The 17,380-nt window shown below is 38.8% G+C and overlaps 1 protein-coding gene and 1 long non-coding RNA gene across 2 annotated transcripts in view; one reads left to right on the forward strand and one right to left on the reverse strand.

The window, feature by feature from the left end:
• Positions 1-2,140: 2,140 nt before the first annotated feature.
• On the forward strand, positions 2,141-14,995 carry hspa4a (heat shock protein 4a). The gene is made up of 19 exons (XM_047378867.1): positions 2,141-2,445; positions 4,313-4,370; positions 4,507-4,647; positions 5,297-5,419; positions 6,188-6,287; positions 7,235-7,368; positions 7,600-7,844; positions 8,536-8,612; positions 8,900-9,051; positions 9,252-9,358; positions 9,605-9,738; positions 9,840-10,021; positions 10,514-10,597; positions 12,017-12,172; positions 12,773-12,898; positions 13,030-13,137; positions 13,515-13,634; positions 13,732-13,893; positions 14,002-14,995. Exons 1-19 carry the CDS (start codon positions 2,339-2,341, stop codon positions 14,200-14,202), a joined length of 2,517 nt encoding a protein of 838 aa, XP_047234823.1. The 5' UTR covers positions 2,141-2,338; the 3' UTR covers positions 14,203-14,995.
• The window catches only part of LOC124876252, a 39,040-nt gene continuing 28,869 nt past the window's right edge, over positions 7,210-17,380 (reverse strand). Inside the window, exons 2-3 of the long non-coding RNA XR_007040252.1 lie at positions 7,581-7,667; positions 7,210-7,346 (exon numbers count right to left, since the gene is read on the reverse strand). This is a non-coding gene — a long non-coding RNA (uncharacterized LOC124876252). The remainder of the gene's footprint in view (positions 7,347-7,580; positions 7,668-17,380) is intronic.

Raw genomic sequence — 17,380 nt, forward strand, 5'->3', positions numbered from 1 at the left:
GAGAACTTGAATCCCCATTGATACTGCCATCTTATACTGCTCTACATTTACTCTCACTCACTTAAAACTGTGCACATATATTTATATTATATTGTAGATATGTTTATACTGTTTAATTTGTATTGTATTGCACCGACTAATGCCAAAACAAATTCCTTGTATGTCCAAAAACGTACTTGGCAATAAAGCTTTTCTGATTCTGATTCTGAAAAGCCCACTCCTCTATCCTTCTTATATCCGCCTGTATTTTCTTTCCAGTTATCTTTACATTTTCCCCCCTTTTCCATATGGCTCCATCATCTGCAAAAAGTGAACATCCTACTTCTTTTCCAATTTCTGTAAATACGTCGTTTATCATTATGGCCCCTGGAGTCGCAAGATAAAACACCTTTTAGATCCTCGGCTCACATACAGTAAAATAACAATATTCTAATAAGAATAATAAGACTAACCTGACATTGACTGTACTCTTTCATAGATGTAACTAGATCTGAATATGTTTGGATTTTTAAATTACCATAAGTACAGACTCTATGTAACAGGATAGGAATTATATTTGTTTGTTTTGTAAATGGCCTGACTAGGAGGAGGAGGATGTCTAGTGTTAACACAGCTGTCATACTAAAGTTCTCAAAAAATGTTGAAAAGCTCTCAGAAATTCTTTATTACTCACTTTTAGCTTATTGTACATATACAAACTGTCTGTCCGAGCTTTATTTCAGACTAGGAATACAAATAATACAAACTAAAAAAAATATCGATGTGCAGTCATATTCAATAAATTAGAATATGTGTTCCAGTGAGGCTTGTTTGTCAGATTAAAAGTATTTTTTTAAAATAACCTTTAAGCAGGTATAAAACATATCTTTCAAAAAGCCCACATTTCTGTGATCAAAACGTTTTTTTTATTGGTGTGATATAATATCCCAATCTTAAATGTCGTATTTCCATTAGCTGTAGGCAGAAAATCCTCACAATTTACAGAAATAAAGTATTTAAAACATCAATTTGTGTGCAGTAAACCTTTATAATGTGTTTCACTTAATGAACTAAGTTACTGAAAAATTACCTTTTCAACAATATTCTAATTTATTGAATGGGTCTGTATAATGAGGAGAGTGAACCTACACTGAGAATAATAGAACACTAAAAAGCCATGAGAAATACATTATATACTGATACTGAAACATCACCTTATGAGTACCTATCCCCACAAATTATATGTTTTTTTTTTTTCATTGGAAGATTCAGAATGAACCACTTATCAGTGACTATACATGTATAAATAAATTTGACCAAACAGCCAAACCAAAATAATTCCACCTTCAACTGAAGATCAAATTCTCGTTCTGTTTTACCTTTCACAATGTTTCCCTCTGGTCACTCACAGGGATTTGCATGCGTTAATGAAATTGCTTTTAAACACATAATTGTCATTTCATTGTGGAGATTATTCCATAGATTCACTCCTTTAACTGAAACATAGCTTTACTGGAGGTTTTGTGAACTCTGAGGTCAGTAATATTGTCTCTTTGTCTAACAACGTTTGGATATTTCCAGGCAGCTATTTATGGTTAACTTTATACATTATTTGGGATGTTTGAAAATCTAGTAAGTCCTAAAACTAATGTACAACAGATGCAATTGATGGTTTTCAATAATAAACTTAATTCACAATTCCTATGGATCAAAAACATATGCCAATATCACGCCCAAGTTAATATGTATCTTAATTAATAATGCAATTGATTTGTTAGTCATTTATGTGTGACTTATTATTATTATGTAGTTACATAAAATGTCAAATATATTCTTAATGTTTAGATATAGTATGGCAGCTAAACAGTTTGTAACTATTAGATTTTGAAATGTGAACTTATTGCATTCTTATTTTTGTCCTGGAACTGACTTGATTGAATCATCCTTAAATATTTTTCATCTCTGTTGTTATAGTTTAAGACATATCCTGCATTTAGAAATTATGCAAAAGCTCCGCAGAAGTTTCAGGACCTGTCCCCATAAAAAAAGCTCGAGAATTGGAGAAGCGTCACTCACATGGTTATGGAAAAGTCCAGAGAAGTCTGGAACAATGCACATCTCGCGAGAATTACCGGCGAGAGCGCGAGAAGTCTGTTAAACCACCTTGCTGCTGCCACTGTGCAGATCAGAGACACCGGTAACAGTCAGTGGTGTGGATTATGAGGAGAACTAGCTCTTTATAACAGAGCAACACAAACATTTGGATTTTTGTATTCTTTACGGTGTAAATAAACATTGACTTTACTTTAGGTCCTGCTGTGTACAACGTTAAAGCCAAGAGACAGGCTTATTGTTGAAGATGTCAGTGGTCGGATTTGACTTGGGCTTTCAAAGCTGCTATGTAGCTGTAGCACGAGCTGGAGGAATTGAGACAGTCGCTAACGAATACAGCGACAGGTGTACGCCGTAAGTATTAAGAGTGCATGTTTCATATTTTTAAAAATCTGAAATTGTATCCTTATTGCAGAGTCGTATCCTTGTCTGTGTTTCCGTCACACTGTAGGATTTTTATAACCGTTTTCTGAACTTTCATACATTCATGTGCCCGTATGTAATTTCTTTATTAATTAAACTTCATTTCATTGTGTATTACGTTAGGAAATATTTGTATGTGCTTTTGCATCTTAGCTACAAACCGTTAGCTAGTTAGCTAAGCATCCCAGTTTTATTAGCGCTAGGGACTGGTTTGGAAGTGTGTTTTAGTTGCCCGATGACCCCGCGCGGGCGGCGATTCCAGTTTTAATTGCCTTACTTTCGCGGAAGGCCTAAACTCCGACCTACCCGGTGTGTCCCGTGTGGCAAAACGTGCGTCTTGCGTTAAAGGTTTCGCTCGATGACGACAGCAGTCGAGATTTTGGTGGAATATTCTAGTAAGAAGTAGCCCTCCAAAATGTAGTGATTCATCACAAAGTATATAGCAATTTAATTTTTGTTTAACCTTTCTTAAGTGTCAATGAATTCACTTTAAAGACTGTTAAAGCTGAGTTCCTATAACTTAAACGGTGCGTGTTGTAGTTGAACTGGACCGGGTGTATATAGTGCTTTTTTTTTTAAATGTTTTAAGATGAACGATTAAAAACATTTTGCCTCCTTTTTCCTAAATTTGTACCTGTGCTGTCAAAGAAGTACAATATTGCTCATACCTAATTTTATTTAGCATATTATACAAATATGCCTTTTGCTTTTGAGCTCTTTTATTGAGTTATACAAGTATAAAAAGCTGACATTAGTTGATTAATTAGTCAGGTTGTTTGTTCAGGCAGCCGGCTTTCCAAATATACCACAAAAAAAGCAGTACCTTTTAATAAGAGTAGTGAGTGATGCTCAATTCGGTTTCCATGCCATAACTGTTTCTTTTGGGACTGGAAATATTCCCCAATAAGCTGAGTTTGTCTGTCTGGAAAGCATTGCCTAGCAGCCTTCTTTCATCCAGCTGACTGGCAGTGTGCGGAAACAGGTGGGGCTAAGGCGGTAGTGCTTTACTTTATCCTACGTAAGATTGTAAAGGAACTTTAAACTGTAGGATCGTGATGATGGAAAATTTTGAGACCATTTTCGTTTAAAACCTGGGTAAACCGTGATACCGATACAGATGTTTTCTCTCTTTGTCCAGCTGTTGGGAATTTAAACATGCTTATCCCAAAACCTATTAGTATAAAATGTGATCTCTTAATAAATATGCTTAAACTAAAGGGTATCTTAGTGGTGTTAAACTATATAAATGATCTTTGTAGTTCTGTGCGGGCTGAGTTGGCTTGTGTGTAGGCATGTGATGATATTATGTACTAACTTCTTGCAAATGGGTTGGCCTTTATTTTACCCATGGCTACAAATATAATGCCTGCTTAGATTAGCCCATATTGCTTGATTGTCAGTCAGTCATTTTCTACCGCTTATTCCATAGTGGGTGGTGCCTATCTCCAGCAGTCTATGGGCGAGAGGCAGGGTACACCCTAGACAGGTCGCCAGTCCATCACAGGGCAACACACAAACAACAGTGCACACACACTCATTCATACACCTAAGGGCAATTTAGATTGACCAATTAACCTAACAGGCATGTCTTTGGACTGTGGGAGGAAGCCGGAGTACCCGGTGAGAACCCACGTATGCACGGGGAGAACATGCATACTCCATGCAGAAAGACCCCCGGCCGGGAATCGAACCCAGGACCTTCTTGCTGCAAGGCAACAGTGCTACCAACTGCGCCACCGTGCAGCCCTTGCTTGATTGTAATAACCAATTTTATTTTTAACCTTTTTTTTCCCCCCAGGTCGTTTGTATCATTTGGCCCAAGAAGTCGATCGATTGGAGCGGCTGCAAAGAGCCAGGTAAAAGTCAATCCTGCCAAATTATATGCATTAGATTCTTCATTTTCTTTTACTTGGCTGGCACATAAAAATCCTAAACCGTATTCTAGATGTCAAACATATTCCAACTTTTTTCCTGCTAAATCACCGTTTCCAGGTGGTGACCAACTGTAAGAACACAGTGCAAGGCTTCAAGCGCTTCCATGGCAGAGCGTTCTCAGACCCAATTGTTCAGGCAGCCAAGTCAAACTTGGTGTATGATCTGGCACAGATGCCCTCAGGAGCCACCGGTATAAAGGTGAGGTGACCCCTTATTGTGCTGTTCTATTAGTGAGGGTTAGAGGTCAACTGATGTTGGGGTTTTCTTAGGTCAATGCCAATAACTAAAATCCCAGAAAGCAGATTCCTTAAACTTATTCTCCCCTTGGATGATTTTTCTAGTGTCATTTTTTTGTCATAGGAAAAAATCTTTGTGCCAATTTTTGATGAATGAAAATATAGGCTTAATAGTTGACCAGGAAGTATTTCGGCTTGCTTTTAGTCAAGGTCATATTCTGGATTTATTCAAAGCACTCTGTGATAAATTAGCCCGAAATTGTGTTTGTGTCAAAAGCTGCATCTTTTAATTGGGTAAAGTCTTTGTTCTGACTCCAAGTGTTAATAAAAAAAGAATTATGGGCACTTGTTAACGTTTAAGGTGCTGGATTAAAAACCATTAAATGACAGGATTTCTTACAAGTTCATAAATGATAATGCCAGATAGCCCAGCAGAATAATGTCAGTACAAAGTGCACTGTCCTGTTGTTGCTTTAAAATTACACTTTGAATAAGAGTTTATGCTAAACACATTTACTGTTATTGTGCAGGTTTGTTGTATGTGCTCTCAGTCCGGCTTTTCTTTTTAGAAAAAAAGAAAAAAGTCATCTTAATAATTCCTCTAATTCCAGGTGATGTACATGGAGGAAGAGAGAGTATTCAACATCGAGCAGATAACTGGCATGCTACTGACCAAGCTGAAAGAGACTGCTGAAAGTGCACTGAAGAAGCCAGTTGTTGACTGCGTCATCTCTGTAAGCATACTGACATCCATGACTGTATCTGTAGTTTGAAGAGCTCTGAAACTTCAGCAGATTTTTCAAGACTGTGAATACAGTTTCTTAGATCATCCGTTGATGAATTAGTTCTAACTTGATGGGTTTTTTGGTTGGCTCTTCAGAACTTTGAATTGCTTAAAAAACCTGAACTCTCAAGTATGGCTATTGACATCACGGCTCTTGAATTGACGGGCTGTTTGGGTTAATTTATACATGTACATAAAAAAATGACTGGTGTGGTGTATTAATATGTTGCCATCTGTTCATGTGACATTTTGAGCTTTAGCCTCTTCATCTGAAAGCCGCACTCCCTCTCTCTTGCACCCTGTTGATAAAGAGTGGGAAGTGTGTGTTGAGGTGTGTTGAGCTCGGCGTGAGAGTGCACAAATAGCACCTGTTATGTAATGTTATAGATCCAGCGCAGAGAGGCTGTTACTTTAACCGAGCCTAAATTTGTTGGTGACGTCAGCCCTGGAGATGGAGAACATGTTACTAGTGTTGTGGCCTATTTGTAAATTTAACTCTAGAACTTTTCCACATTTTGTTTTGGCATCCCAAGGTATTAAAATGGTGACAAAATCCAGACACCTTTTTGAGACAGGCGCTCAATACCTGGGTGTGGAAGTTGATTCTAGTGTCAAAACAAGAAGAAGAAGAGTTTTCTTGGCATCTCTTGCATCATTTTTAACACTTGTTGATGTGGATTTATGTGCACACTAAATATCTTCTGTTCCTTTATCAAAGGTACCAAGTTATTTCACTGATGCAGAGCGGAGGTCGGTCATGGATGCAGCTCAGATCGCAGGCCTCAACTGTCTACGATTAATGAATGAGACCACTGCAGGTACAGATGGCATCTTGACTTTTTTGACACCCCATTTTAGCTGCTTATACTCATTTAGAGCACAGCAACATGAGATATTATGTATGACATTTGATGTAAGACATTTTGGGTCAAGTGTGTTATTTTTCACTGCAGGAACCTTTTCCAGGAACCAGGATAGTTTCTTCTTACCCTCAGCAGGACAAACTAGAAATGAGTAAATGGTTAACAAAAGTTGCAGCATTGGTCATTCTACACTTACAACATATTTATAAAAAAAGGAAAGAGCCACTATTGTGTCAGTTTTGCAATATGAACCAGTCAATTAAACATATTTTTCTTTAACATTCTGGTCTGGAAAAGGTTTTTACCACCTGATAAGTCAGTTTTTTTTTAATATTGCGGTTTCATTTATCAAACCTTGTTTAAATTGCTTGTTAATGTTATTTATGTATTTATCTGTTTTAATCAGAATGTTTTTGATCATCTGTTATTTATAATACTTATTTACAATACGCTGCCATGATGAGTCAGGAACATAAATCAGTGTCCTTGATATTGTAATAAACCTAAACTACTATTTCCACTGCAGGAACCAGACTTTAATCAAAATAGCCAAGGTAGAAATTTATCCCAGAAAACATCCCTGATTGCCCCTATTAGTATCTTTGCAGGTAGAGGGAGTTAACAATCTTGTCAAATTCACTTCTCTGGGATGTAAACTTGTAGTGTTACTGTATTAGTGCTCTGAGATACAAATACAAGCGATCATGAGGGTGTGTGAGTGATGCTCATTTGAGACACATTGCACAGGCTTTATTGAAAAATTAGCAATATTGCAAAATTCTTGTGTTAGAGACTGTAACTGCAGTGAAATAATTGCTAAAGCACATTGTACAGGTAAGCATTTTCAGTGTGCAGCAAAAAAAACCCCCCAAATGCTTCAATTGTTTCCTGTTCTGTTCCAGTGTCTCTGGCTTATGGAATCTATAAGCAGGATCTTCCAGCTCCAGAGGAGAAGCCCAGGACCGTGGTGTTTGTGGACCTCGGCCACTCTGGTTATCAGGTATCCGTTTGTGCCTTCAACAAGGGAAAGCTCAAGGTAAGTAATCTAGAACTTCTGAGTGGTCTTGCACAGGTATTCATATTAGTAGTTGGACCATCATGTACTGGTAATTCAGATTTTGTTAAACTGATACCTCAACAACCGTACACATTGATAACACACAAACAAACACAGGGTAGATTAGATAATATTCGTTTGGAAAAAAATGTATCACTAGTAATTAATTGTTGGTTACTCAAGATTTTTACCTTTTCTTCTTTCTGTAAGATTCTGGCTACAGCTTTTGATTCAGACCTCGGTGGGAAGGACTTTGACGACATCCTGGTGAACCACTTCTGTGAAGAGTTTGCAAAGAAGTACAAACTGGACGTCAGCTCCAAGCCTCGAGCTTTGGTGCGCCTTTACCAGGAGTGTGAGAAGCTGAAGAAACTGATGAGTGCCAACTCCTCCAACCTGCCTCTCAACATCGAATGCTTCATGAACGACGTTGATGTTGCCAGTAAACTGAACAGGTGAGTTTGAGACCTTTTCTTTATATATACAATTAAAAGTAAACCTCACCAAAGACTTTCAACAGCAAACTTCAGTGTTTTTTTTTCTTGGATTTCTTTGTGATAAATGAACCTAGAGTAGCAGCTCATGGTGAAGTGGAAGGAAAAGGATACATGGTTTTCAATATTTTCTACAAATAAACATGTGGAAGGCATGCATATTCAGCCCCCATTAGTCTGGTAAACCTAAAAAAAAAAATCCAGTGCAACCAATTGCTTTCAAATCTGGCGGTTTTGTGAAGGCCTTAGAGGTTTGTTGAAGAAGGTTAGTGAACAAACGGCCTCATCAAGGAACACACCAGGCAGGCCAGTGAGAACGCTATGCTGTAGTTTATAGCAGAGTTCGGATAGAAAACAGCATTCAAGGCTTTAAATAACTCATGGAGCATGAAGTTAGCTCTTTTCTTCCACTTCACTATTGTGCCCTACTTTGTGTTGGTCTGTCAAATAAAATCCGAATGAAACAGTGAAGTCTGTAGTTTTAACATGACAAAATATATGTTTTTCTACTGTGTAAGAGGTGTGAATACTTTTCAAGACTGTAAGAACCTGCCAGAGCCGTGCCGTTTGACTGTACTTGCAAAGGATCTTTCAAAGTGTTTGTTTTTGTTGCTAAGCTATATCTATTTATGATTTATGATCATGTTCCCAGAGGTCAGTTTGAAGAGATGTGTGCTGGGCTGCTGGCCAAAGTTGAGGGTCCCCTGCGCAGCGTCATGGAACAGACCAGTGAGTGTGTATATAAATATCTATCTATATATATATATGGCTTTAATAACTTCTGGTCTATCCTCATAACCATATGTAAACACAGATGGTCAGTGTGAGCCTTCTAGTAATTGCCCCATATCTATTAATTTCGTATGGCTCCTGCCTCTGCTGACTAAATCGAACTGTTTACACAAAACTTAACACTTTGCTGCTGTTTTAGATCAGACTGCATTGGAAAGTAAAGTTGTGACTTTGGAAACCTAACAAATGTGGATTGATTGCATCCCGCTTCCTTTTGCTTCCAGAGCTGAAAAAGGACGATATCTACGCAGTGGAGATTGTGGGCGGAGCCACCAGAATTCCAGCCATCAAAGAGCGGATCGGCAAATTCTTCGGCAAAGAGCCGAACACCACCCTAAACGCAGATGAGGCCGTCGCCAGGGGCTGCGCTCTGCAGGTACGGCTCAGACGCTTTAGCTTTCCAAAGTTTCACAAATAGCCGATTTTTTTCTTCTTCTTTGTTAACAAGAAAATAATACGTTTTTGGTGTTCATAAAGTCTAATAATCTCAGTTTGTCTGACTCAAAAAATGTTGCTGGATATCTCACACATCCCAACCTACTTTATTGACTAATGATTTGTCTTTGTCTTCCTCAGTGTGCCATTTTGTCACCTGCTTTCAAAGTGAGAGAGTTCTCTATCACGGATGTTGTCCCATACTCCATTTCCCTAAAGTGGAATTCAGCTGCAGAGGAGGGACTCGGGTATGAATGTTTTTACTGTCATCCCAGAACAACACAAAACTGTGCAGTCTTGTTTCATGTCTGGGCAACTGGGTGTACGACTTTGTTCCTCATAGACGATAATGTAATTATAGTAGTACTGTATTAGTATCAATCTCAGAAGCTTAATTGCCGAACAAAAACACCTATCTCAGTGTCATCGGCTAATACACTTCATCTAAACCTTGATTGCTGAATGAATTTTTGTATCTCGTTTTTTTTTTCTAGTGACTGTGAGGTTTTCCCAAAGAACCATGCGGCTCCCTTCTCCAAAGTCCTGACTTTCTACCGGAAAGAGCCCTTCACGTTGGAAGCCTATTACAATAATCCGAAGGAGCTAAACTACCCTAAAGCCACTATAGGTACTACAGGTTCCACTTCTTACAGATACCCATTAGACCATCTTTTCCTGTGATCTTATTTTGTTGTTTTTGTTTTTACTGAACTTCCCTCTGCTTTGCAGGTCAGTTTCTGATTCAGAATGTGGTTCCTCAGGCATCAGGAGAGAGCGCCAAGGTCAAAGTGAAAGTGCGTGTCAACGTTCACGGTGTGTTCAGTGTCTCGAGCGCATCTCTGGTAGAAATCATTAAAGAGACAGAAGGAGAGGAACCAATGGAGATGGAGCAAATAGCAAAGGAAGAGGAGGTATGTATTTGCTCTGGATACAAGAAATAAAATGCAGAGGTGAGTAAGGGTCAAGGAGAAGCTGTTTGCTTTGTCATGTTTTTTTCACAAGAATTAGACACCACTAAGGTGGTAAACACGACTGCTTTGTGTTTTCAGATATTTTTCCCACAGTTTGTACTTAAATATTTGGGCATTCCTTCATTTTCACTTCTGTTCTTAGTGCCTCTAAAAACTGCTGTCTAGAATTAACAAAACATGGATTTAGATTATTTATTTATTTATATATAGTCTGTTTATGTTTTAGCCGCAACTTGCAAAAACAACCTTTTGTGAGTTGGACAAAACTATGTTTAGGAAAAATCTAAAGCTGGGAACAAAAAAAATAATTGCATGAACTGGTTTAATGCAGCAGAGCCCAAACAAATGCGTTTGACGAAATGTTCTGCCCGCTACAAGGTGTCTTCTTAATGAAAATTTCTAAATATGCTTTCTTCTGTTACCATGCAATAGAGCAAAATGCAAGTGGACCAGGAAGATCAGAAACCCCAGCCTGGAGACATCGATGACAAGAAAACAGAGGCGGAGGAGATGGAGGTAACCTTGTGCTGGGCGATAGGACAGTATTAATCTCCCCATGCTGCTCTGTTGTGAATGAAGCAAACGTAAAGTGGCTCTCTGCAAATTCTTTAAGTAGACACCTGAAAACCCTCCAGATGCCCTTTGTGATGGATGCAAACTACAAAACAGGAGAAAAACATACAAATTCAAGTGTGGCGAGAATGCAGTTCTTTACAGGTCACTTATTAGTTCAAATCCTTATTCTTTTATCTAAAGGGAAAATATCTGCATGTCAGCAGATTAGATATTTTATCCAAAATGTATATAATAGAATAAAAACACACTTGTACAGTACAATGGAAAATGCCTTGTATTGCCAGAATATGTGAAATGCATCAGTTGTAGTAAAAACAAATATAAATAAAAAATTGCAGAAACTGGTTGTAAATTAAAACAATTGTCCCACAAAACCTGGTATGTTTCGATCCGATCCTAAATATTAGGATCCAGTCAAGGCATTTTTAAATAATCTGTATCAGAGCCCCACCAAACTCAACTCTCGATCCTTGTTGTTGGTTTAAAGTCTGGGATTTTATGTCAGCTGTAACATCAGACAGCCAGTGTTGGTGTCCAACATTCGCCAAACTTTTTTACAGGTTGCGGATATTATTTTATAATGTATAAAGTAAAAGAGAGACTGTATTGGCAGCTTCAGCTGTTTCTTTCTGTCGGTGTGTTGTAGGGAGCAGCCGAAACACTCAAATGTTACGACGTTCAGGGCAAACTTCTGAGTTTATAAAGCAGGGAATAAATGTTTTGTGAATTTTGTTTGCATATAATTAATTGGAACACCTGATATATGCTAGGCCATCGAGTCATATTGAAACAGACAGAAACTATGATGGGGTTAGCCCTGCACTTCAGCTTCATATGAAAATATTGCTAGCAGGTGTGAGACGAGGGTTTATAGCGGGCTGTAGCTGTTTTAGTCAAGTCAGAAACACCTTTAGAAACATATTGTAAATGAGATACTGCAGAGATCAGAACATCAAGTGGGACACAATCAACTATTATGTAGACCATGTGATGCTGATGAAATGTCATTTTACTGCACTTCCTAAGCCAGTACATATAGTATTGCTTTAGATTACTTTAATGTAGTATTGGATTGAGATTCTGCTTGATTGAAAGCTTGTTTGAACTTTTCATCCATATCGCCCAGCACTAGGTACCTAGTGGAGGAGGCGCACTAACTTTTTTTAATTTTTTTATATACCTACTTTCCTTGTTACACTTCTGCGCTGGATGGTTAGTTTGTAGCAGAATTTTTAAAACGACCTCAGTTCAGTTTTCACATGTAGCTTACTGGTGCTTTTTTAAACACGAGTTCATGTTCATTTGGTGTTAGATTTTCTAAATGTGTTGAACAATTCTTCACTTTTTTCCCCCCCCAAGACGTCACCAGAGGATGTCAAGGAGGAGAAGAAGAACGACCAGCCTCCTCAAGCCAAGAAGGCCAAAGTGAAAACGAAGACCGTGGATCTGCCCATAGAGGGCAAACTACAGTGGCAGCTGCCCGCTGAAGAACTTCATACATTTCTAGAGAATGAGGTAATGTCTTTAAATTCACCAGTAGTGTTTGACATGCACACATAGTAAAGAGACTCACTTCTGGCAAATAATTTTTTATTACTGTACTTGATCTGTTTCTGACTGTTGAATGAGTGTGGATGAATGAAGCCCATGGTTTCACAAAGTGTGTGTAGGGCTTTAGTCTCAATGATTTGACTGGTTTTAGGAAGATTGTGATTTATAGTTTATTGCAATCGTATACAAGATAAAGAACGGTAATTATTTTTTGTACATTGTTCTACCATTACTTTCATTCATTTCTGTAAAAAAAAAAATGTTATGTTAACAACAATCTACCCGGGGACTACAGGTGGAAATTAGCATTTATTGCTATAACCTGGTACCATGCATTTTTCCTTTTATTAAGGTCAATGAAATGTTTTACATTGCCTCTGTAAAAATAAATTTGGTCCTCATCATCATCGAGGTTTGAAACCTATGATCAATTGTTGGGTACTAATAATATAGCAGCCCTGTGTTATCTGATTTGGTGCCTACATTTGCTTAACATGTTGTTTTTAAGTAAACAGAAAAGAAACTTGCTTTCGGCTGCTTCTCATTTCCCTGGGCCTCCTATAGGGGAAGATGATCATGCAGGACAAGCTTGAAAAGGAGAGAAACGATGCCAAAAATAACGTTGAAGAATACGTGTATGAAATGAGAGATAAACTGCACGGAGCACTGGAGAAGTTTGTGAATGAAACTGTAAGTACAGACAAGAAGCGACATCAGACTTTTGTTTAACCTCTCAGCTGTATGTTTATTTTTGACTTTATGGTATAAATTTAATATTCTGTTTTGCGCTCATATTTTTCTGTTTTCTTCTTTTTTTTCAGGATCGTGACGCGTTCACGTTAAAACTGGAAGATACAGAAACTTGGTTGTATGAAGATGGAGAGGACCAGCAGAAGCAGGTTTACATTGATAAACTAGCTGAACTGAAGGTGAGTCTTTTGGAAATTAAAAAAGGACTGTTTAGGTTAGAGTGGAGCCTGTGCTCTGGGTAAAAGGTAGTGGTGACTTAAACAAATGCTTTGCAGATCAAACCAAAATATAGTATTTGTCTGACAGTTTGCTTATGTTTATGATCAAACTTCCTCTGGTACCAGAGTTCCTTGTGGAATACCTCAAGGCTCATTGCTTGGGCTAATCTCCATCTATCAGTGTAACCGTCTGTCTTTTACTCAGTTTAATAACTAGACCTCAAGCAGGTCTTTAAGACAGTGAAAAGTTGACTGAGATTTAAATGGTTTTTTTGACCAGAGTACAAAATGAATTAAAATGTATTATTTTTGACATGGTTTAATGTTCTTTTCTGCAGACAATTGGTCAGCCCATTCGTGATAGATACATGGAAGCTGAGGAGAGACCAAAAGCATTTGAGGAGCTTGGCAGACAGATACAGATGTACATGAAGATCGTTGAAGCTTACAAGGCAAAGGTAACTATATCTGTACATTAACAAGACAAATGTATATAAAGGTTTGATTTTAAATGGTGTAAATAGTTGTTGGATTTATCTGTATATCAACTTGCAGGATGAGCAGTACGACCACCTTGATGAGTTGGAGGTGACTCGGGTGGATAAGCAGGTTAATGAGGCCATGGCCTGGATGAATGCCAAGATAAACCAGCAGAACAGTCAGGACCTCACTGTGGACCCTGTGGTCAAAGTTGGAGAAATTAAGTCCAAGGCGAAGGTACTTTGAGTCACCTACACAAATCCTTAACATTTTTATACAAGTTTTTGACTTGCTTGCAAAGTGTACCTTAAAATTCTTGCTTGCTTTGATCTTTTCATCGTCTAGGAGCTTTATGCATCCTGCAATCCAGTAGTAACTAAACCCAAGCCCAAAGTGGAGCCTCCTAAGGAGGAGAAGACAGAAAATGGGCCAGTCAATGGACAGGCTGAACCAGAAATCCATCCTGGCAAACCCGATAAAACAAAACCCGCAGGCGCGCAACAGGACACGGCAGAAAGCAAGCTCCCTGAAATGGACATTGACTAAATTTTTGCTCCCGCCATCCTTGAGATTCCCGTCCGTTTGTACCGCTACTCGTCCCATTTCAGCTCTTTCTTCTGAGATCAATCTTGATGACACAGCAGCCTCTTTCGTAGAAACAGACAGCGGCATCTGTTATCAAAGCTATTTATCAGACCGCCTTAATGGCATGTGTTTTCTTATATTCTTTGAATATAAAAATATTACATAATATTGAATAGATTACCTGATGGCTTGAAAGTTGCAAGTGTGGGTTCCAAACCCGTGCTGCTTTGATGGCTCTTATGATTGTTGTTAAGCTTCTCCTGAGCACCTTTCAAGCTAAGAATGTCAGATATGGAGAGTCTGCCAGCAAAATTTCTGCTGGCTGAAGATGACTTATATAGTGCTTAAAGAAATCGTGAAATTGTTAAATATTGTTTAAATAAGGTATCAATGCAGCGGTGAAGGAGACATCAGTAGTTAAAGTTGTAAATGTCATCTTGTGTTTTTGTTTTGGATCATTGTTTTTCACCTCAAACACCTATTACTCTGAGGTTATGATGTATTTGGTTAAAGGAGTTTTGTTCTGTTGTAAATTATGTTGAATTTAGATACTTAGAGTTACTGTTATGCAGTATTTAACTGTTCTGCTTTTCTCATTCAAAAGCACACTATCAGTTTGTTCTCCGGTAGCCTCGTTATTTGATCTTTTTCTACTCAACAGTGCGATTGCAGGTCCAACAAATCACCTTTTGGGTGCTGCTGTTGTTGCCATGTCACTGAAAAAAGCAAAAATAAATCTCAGGATAAAAACTAAGATGAGATATAATCTTTTCTTCAAGATCACTCCAGTAAATGAAGAGTCTTTGCCATCCTGCACAAGAAGATGGAATAAAATATTAGATGAAAGGAAGAATACATAGGAATATTTATAGGGTAATGGCAGGTATAAAAGATTGTAAAAGAAAAAAAATTTAGATTTAAAAGACAAATCCAAATCTAATCCTAAATCTGACACGGTTATTAGTCAGATTGTTTGATCAAAAGCTGCCGTAAATAAAAATGTTTTCAGTCCTTTTTAATGGTGCCAGCAGTTTCTGCAGATCTCAAGTTTTCAGAGTTGGTTCCAGAGCTGAGAAGCATAGAAACTAAATAAGAGTAAACCCGTCTCTGATGTCCTGAAGCAGTCTTGTTACTTGTCATAGTTAACAAGTAACTGATATGTATTTTAGCCCAAGATTAGTGCTTTATAGGCCAATAGTAGAGTTTAAAAAATTTGTCATTTTACAAATGGAGCCATTGCAGTGATTTAAAAACTTAGAACGATCCATTTTTCCTGATGTCGTTCGGGTCTCTGGCAACAGCATGTTGGATGAGCTCCAGCTGCCTAATTGATTTTTATTTTACATAGATTACTAAAGACATCTTTGCAGTGTTACTGAACAGAGAGACATGCACCATTATTTTTGGGTCCTATTTTGACAAGAAATCCTTTATTCTTGCAATGTTTATAAGATAATAGAAGCTGAGTTAGTAACAGTATCTGGTTGTTAAAATTTAGATCTATGTTCAAAATGACCCCAAAGTTTCCTCCATGCTGAGTGATCTTTAGTTCCAGGAAAATGTTAGTACTAATATCTATTTTAGCATTTTTGGGACCAAAAACAATGATTTATATCTTAAATGTATAAAGCTGAAAGAAATTCTGACCAATGTGTTGATATCATGAACACGATGACAGTGACTGTAGAGGACCAGGGTCACAAAGACACTGTATATGGCTGTTTGACGTCGGCATACATATGGTGAGAGATGTTGACGTATTCCTTATTTGGAGCTAGTGGGAACATAGATGGTAAATAAAAGTCACCCGAGAAAGGACCCTTGAGGAACCCCACAAATAATTTTTATATTTAGAATTACCCAATGACACAATTTAGGCCCCGTCTGCCAGATATATGTACCAGTTTAGCACAGTACCAGACAATCCCACCCATTTTCCAATCTTTTAATTGGTATGGTTTGATCAACTGCCACAAATACTGCACTGAGATACAAACAGCCAAAATAGCCAATTTGTATATTTTGCAAAAAGTTTAGTTATATTTTATTTATTCTGTTATTTGTAGAATTGCTTTTAACTAACAGATTTTTGGAATGTTTTTTAAAACATGCTCTTGGAAACATAAATCTCCTGACTGCTATATAATAAAAACATTTTCTTTAATATAACCAACAAAACTGGGGTTCTGAGAAAAGAAAACATCACCAGAATATTATTATACTGTATGATGCATATCACTGTATTGTACTTGATATTTTCAGTACTCAGCCATAAAATCCACTGTAATATTTAGTTTGTTGTATACTGATACCCTGGTACTAAATACGTTTAATAGGTATTTTAAATGACCCTTCCTTGAACCGCCACCTTGGTGGAGGGGTTTGAGTGCTCAAATGATCCTAGAGGCTATGTTGTCTGGGGCCTAAATGCCCCTGGTAGGGTCTCCCATGGCAAACAGGCTCTAGGTGATGGGTCAGACAAAGAGTGGTTCAAGAATCCCTCATGAGGACCAAAATATCGAGGCACGTGACGTCGCCCGGTACGGCGGAGCCGGGGTCCCACACTGGAGCCAGGCCTGGGGTCGGGACTCGTCGGAGAGCGCCTGGTGGCCGGGTTGCTCCTCGCGGGACCCGGCCGGGCCAAGCCCGAATGAGAGACGCGAGGCCATCCCCCAGTGGGCCCACCACCTGCAGGGGGAACCGTGAGGGACCGGTGCAAAGAGGATTGGGTGGTGGACGAAGGTGGTGGACGAAGGTGGAGACCTCAGCGGTCCGATCGCCGGATGCTTAGGCTGGCTCTAGGGACGTGGAATGTCACCTCGCTGGGGGGGAAGGAGCCTGAGCTTGTGCGGGAGGTCGAGAGACATCGACTAGAAATAGTTGGGCTCGCCTTCACGCACAGCGTGGGCTCTGGAACCCATCTCCGTGAGAGGGGTTGGACTCTCTTCTACTCTGGAGTGGCCCACGGGGAGAGGCGGCGGGCTGGTGTGGGTTTGCTTGTTGCCCCCCAGCTCAGCCTTCTCGTGTTGGGGTTTACCCCAGTGGATGAGAGGGTCGTATCCCCGCGCCTTCGGGTTGGGGAGAGGTCTTTGACTATCATTTCAGCCTACGGGCCGAGTGGTAGTGCAGAGTACCCGGC

Source organism: Girardinichthys multiradiatus, chromosome 11 (genome assembly GCF_021462225.1).
Source record: "Girardinichthys multiradiatus isolate DD_20200921_A chromosome 11, DD_fGirMul_XY1, whole genome shotgun sequence".
NCBI lineage: Eukaryota > Metazoa > Chordata > Actinopteri > Cyprinodontiformes > Goodeidae > Girardinichthys > Girardinichthys multiradiatus.